We start from the raw sequence: 5,000 nt of genomic DNA on the forward strand, positions 1-5,000 counted from the left end.
TGCGTTATAATGATAACATCAAGGTAAGGGACCCCTCACACTAGAGTGCGTTATATGTCTGTTATAACCGGCCACAAAAGGCCAGACAAAGTGCGTCATGGCGGTTCTTAATAAGTGCGTTTAATTAGTAACGTTGTAAGAGTCTTGGCCGTAAAGGACGAAATTGCGTAAGGTTTTTTATTGAACCACAAAAAAAAAAATATATATATATATATATATATATATATATATATATATATTATATATATATATATATATATATATATATATATATATATATATATATATATATATATATATATATATATATATATATGTCACAATTTTGCGCGTGGTCAAGTATATTCCTATGAATCCACGGGGAAAATGAAACACGATAAGTTCCCAAGTGCACTTTCGTGTCACAATCACATCATCAGCGGAGACACAAGAGAGAAATATAACAGTCAGTTGATATACAACGAAGAGACGTAGCTAGGACGCCATTTGGTAAACATGTGATTGTCCAAAACATACAACGAGCGTATCATAAACTTATTACGTGGACAAGAAGGTGAATTGTTTACAAATTTTCATCAACACTAAAGTTATCCAATTTGTATAGACCTTCACTAGTATTAAGATTATAATTCTTTTCGTGTTTAATAATAGAAGATTTAGTGATATTTCTCGTGATACTGGAGTTAGAGTTAATAACTGAGATGGCATTACTCAAGTCTATACAATGATCATAGTTTTTAATGTGATTAAACAAGGCATTTGATTCTTGTCCCGTTCTTATACTATATTTATGTTGCTTAAGTCTAACAGAAAGATCCTTACCAGTCTGACCAACATAAAACTTATCACAATATCTACATGGCACTTTATAGATGCATCCAGGAGAATTTTCTGATGAGTTCCTGATTAAGATATTCTTTTTAGTATTGTTGCTGCTGAAGGCAACATTTTCATTAAAGAATTTAAGCAATATAGGAAGTAAAATAAAATCATTATTAAAAGGGAGAACTAAAAGATTCTTAGTGTCAATGGGAGGTTTGGGCTCAACTATATGAAATGATTTCTTTGCTAACTTAAGGGATGTATCAGTGAAAGATCTTGGGTACTTTAACTTAGATCCAATAGAATATATCTTCTCAAACTCATCATCAATGAACTCTGGACTGCAAATACGTAATGCCCTTAGGAACATAGATTGAAATGATGATAATTTAACTCTGTCATGTTGAGATAAGTAATAATAGATATATGAGCATACATTGGTGGGTTTTCTGTATATGCTAAACTTAAACTTGTTTCCTTGCCTATGGATCATGCAATCGAAAAATGGTAACATACCATTATTTTCATTTTCTACAGTAAATTTGATGGAAGTTACTAAATTAGTTAAATTATCATCATTTCAATCTATGTTCCTTAGGGCATTATGTATTTGCAGTCCAGAGTTTATTGATGATAAGTTTGAGAAGATATATTCTATTGGATCTAAGTTAATGTACCCTCGATCTTTCATTGATAAATCCCTTAAGTTAACAAAGAAATTATTCCATAGAGTTGAGCCCAAACCTCCCATTGACACTAAGAATCTTTTAGTTCTCCCTTTTAATAATGATTTTATTTTACTTCCTATATTGCTTAAATTCTTTAATGAAAATGTTGCCTTCAGCAGCAACAATACTAAAAAGAATATCTGAATCAGGAACTCATCAGAAAATTCTCCTGGATGCATCTATAAAGTGCCATGTAGATATTGTGATAAGTTTTATGTTGGTCAGACTGGTAAGGATCTTTCTGTTAGACTTAAGCAACATAAATATAGTATAAGAACGGGACAAGAATCAAATGACTTGTTTAATCACGTTAAAAACTATGATCATTGTATTGACTGGAGTAATGCCATCTCAGTTATTAACTCTAACTCAAGTACCACGAGAAATATCATTGAATCTTCTATCACTGAATACACAAAGAATTATAATCTTGATATTAGTGAAGGTCTAAACAAATTGGATAACTTTATTGTTGATAAAATTTGTAAACAATTCACCTTCTTGTCCACATATTACGTTTATGATACGCTCGTTGTCTATCTTGGACAATCACATGTTTACCAAATGCCGTCCTAGCTACGTCTCTTCGATGTATATCAACTGACTGTTATATTTCTCTCTTGTGTCTCCCCTGGTGATGTGATTATTACACGAAGGTGCACTTAGGAACTTTTTGTGTTTTCTTTTCCCCGTGGACTCATAGGAATATACTTTACTACGCGCAAAATTGTGAACCTTTCCAACACACACACACACACACACACACACACACACACACACATTCGGGTAGTCACATGTTTACCAAATGGCGTCCTAGCTACGTCTCTTCGTTGTATATCAACTGACTGTTATATTTCTCTCTTGTGTCTCCCCTGATGATGTGATTATTACACGAAAGTGCACTTGGGAACTTATCGTGTTTCATTTTCCCCATGGACTCATAGGAATATACTTCACCACGCGCAAAATTGTGAACCTTTCCAACACACACACACACACACACTCACTCACACACACACACACACACACACACACACACACACACACACACACACACACACACATACACACACACACCTGGTGACAAGGCAGTGATGAATAACTATTTGAGTATCTAAGGGTGATGAGTACACTACCTGGAGACTAGATATGAGTAAGGCGCCTTGATGGCCAGACATGAATAAGGCACCTTGATGGCCAGACATGAGTAAGGCACCTTGATGGCCAGACATGAGTAAGGCACCTTGATGGCCAGACATGAGTACAGTAAGCCGATACCACGGATGGATGAGGTACCAAGAGGGGTGAGTAAAGTCTGTAGGGGGAACAGAGATGAATGAGGCGCCAGGAGATCAGTGATGAGTACAGTGCTTGGAGACCGATCTCCTGGTGATGAGTAACTGTACTTGGAGACCAGTCTCCTGGTGATGAGTAAATACTTGGAGACCAATCTACTAGTGATGGTAAATACTTGTAGACCAATCTCCTGGTGATGAGTGAAAGTACTTAGAAACCACGAGATGATGAGTAAAAGTACTTGGAGACCACGAGATGGGTAAAAGACCACGAGATGAGTAAAAAGCTACTTGGAGACCACGAGATGACGAGTAAAAAGTACCTTGGAGACCACGAGATGGGTAAAAAGTATTGGGAGACCAGCAGATGATGAGTCAAAAGTACCTTGGAGAGCAGTGTTGAATCTATTACTCATCATATAAATCTATTACTCATCATATTAAGGGTTACTCACCGCTCGCAGCCAGAGGGCAAAGTATGTGGCCTCCAGTAGCCTCATTCCCGTGTTACTTTGCCACCGCCACGCACGCCAAAGTATTCAAAGTATATCTTGAGCGATACTTTGGTGTGGCGTGAGCGTTGAAGTGCGTGAAGGAACCTGGAGACGATACATTGTGGACTGAAACGCCGTTTCACTTGGCTCAAGTCGATGCTCGCGTTTCATTTAGATTTTGAAGAAAACTATTTTTTTTTTGTTGTTTTTGTTTCAAAAGCGTCTGTTTTTGTTTTTGTTTTTGTTCTGTTTTGTTTTTTTTAAGGTCGTGTTAATCACTTTCAATTATTTGTCTTTGTTGTTTTTCTTGTTCGTCTTTGTTTGTTTCAGTAGTGTTAACGCACTTACAGACGCACTCACATGGTTTTTATATATATCACGAATCGTATTTGTTGATTAATTAATTTGTTTTTTCGTAAGCTTCGATCATGAATGCACTTCATTCACTTCATTCTCCGTCCGCCTTCATTCTTCTTCTGTCCTTTGTGAAAGATGTAAACTCCAAGAAGAATGCAGAGAGGGGGGGGGGGGGGTAGGGTTACTTCAATCTCCAGGCATGAAGTCCAAGTAGACACTTAGAATTTAAGTGCACTTATCTGCCTTCTATCAAAATCCACGTCGGTCTCTAGTTTTCTGACGATGTCAAAGTCATTTTGACATAGATGTAGACACACACATAGACACACACACACTTGTCAAAGTTCTGTCGCCCTATGTAAAGGCAATGGGGCTTAGGCGGTAGTGTGAGTGTGTTGGTGTGTGTGAGTGTGTTGGTGTGTGTGTGTGTGTGTGTTGGTGTGTGTGAGTGTGTTGGTGTGTGTGTATGTGAGTGTGTTGGTGTGTGTGTATGTGAATGTGTGTATGTGAGTGTGTTGGTGTGTGTGTGTGTGTGTGTTGGTGTGTGTGAGTGTGTTGGTGTGTGTGTATGTGAGTGTGTTGGTGTGAGTGTGTTGGTGTGTATGTGAGTGTGTTGGTGTGTGTGTGTGTGTGTGTGTGTGTGTGTGTGTCGGCACTACTGGCAGAGTGCGTGGCTCGGAGGGGTGTATGTATGTGTGGTGCGTGCGTGCCGATGGTGAGTGAGTGAGTGTGTGGGTGAGTGTGTGTGTGTGTATGTATGGGAAGCAGCGATGGGTCACGGTGGAGTGCGTTGTCGACCAGGGCTGGCGCCCGACTGAGCTAGCCAACACCAGAAGGGGAAGACACTGGTCTGGCGAGCGAGCGAGCGAGGAGCTCTCTCTCTCTCTCTCTCTCTCTCTCTCTCTCTCTCTCTCTCTCTCTCTCTCTCTCTCTCTCTCTCTCTCTCTCTCTCTCTCTCTTTTATTTTCTTTAAAACACACACACACACACGCACGCACGCACGCAACACACACACACACACACACACATACTCACACACACGACACTATGGCTGGAGAACTATTCTCATTTGTCGTGCTCAAGGGTCGTACCGTCGTGCTCAAGGGTCGTACCGTCGTGTTCAAGGGTCGTACCGTCGTGTTCAAGGGTTGTACTGTGTGTTCAAGGGTCGTACCTTCGTGCTCAAGGGTCATACCGTCGTGCTCAAGGATCGTACCGTCGTGCTCAAGGGTCGTACCGTCGTGCTCAAGGGTCATACCGTCGTGCTCAAGGATCGTACCGTCGTGCTCAAGGGTCGTACCGTC

The 5,000-nt window shown here is 39.8% G+C and overlaps 1 protein-coding gene across 2 annotated transcripts in view; it reads right to left on the reverse strand.

The window, feature by feature from the left end:
• Positions 1-4,491, reverse strand: part of LOC139763368 (uncharacterized) — a 200,559-nt gene extending 196,068 nt beyond the window's left edge. For both annotated transcript variants that reach the window (XM_071689388.1, XM_071689387.1), the window contains exon 1: positions 3,301-4,491. In XM_071689388.1, coding sequence (XP_071545489.1) covers positions 3,301-3,345 — 45 coding nt within the window. In that variant the 5' untranslated portion in view covers positions 3,346-4,491. The remainder of the gene's footprint in view (positions 1-3,300) is intronic.
• Between the last annotated feature and the right edge of the window lie 509 nt (positions 4,492-5,000).

This window comes from Panulirus ornatus, chromosome 46, assembly GCF_036320965.1.
Source record: "Panulirus ornatus isolate Po-2019 chromosome 46, ASM3632096v1, whole genome shotgun sequence".
Lineage (NCBI taxonomy): Eukaryota > Metazoa > Arthropoda > Malacostraca > Decapoda > Palinuridae > Panulirus > Panulirus ornatus.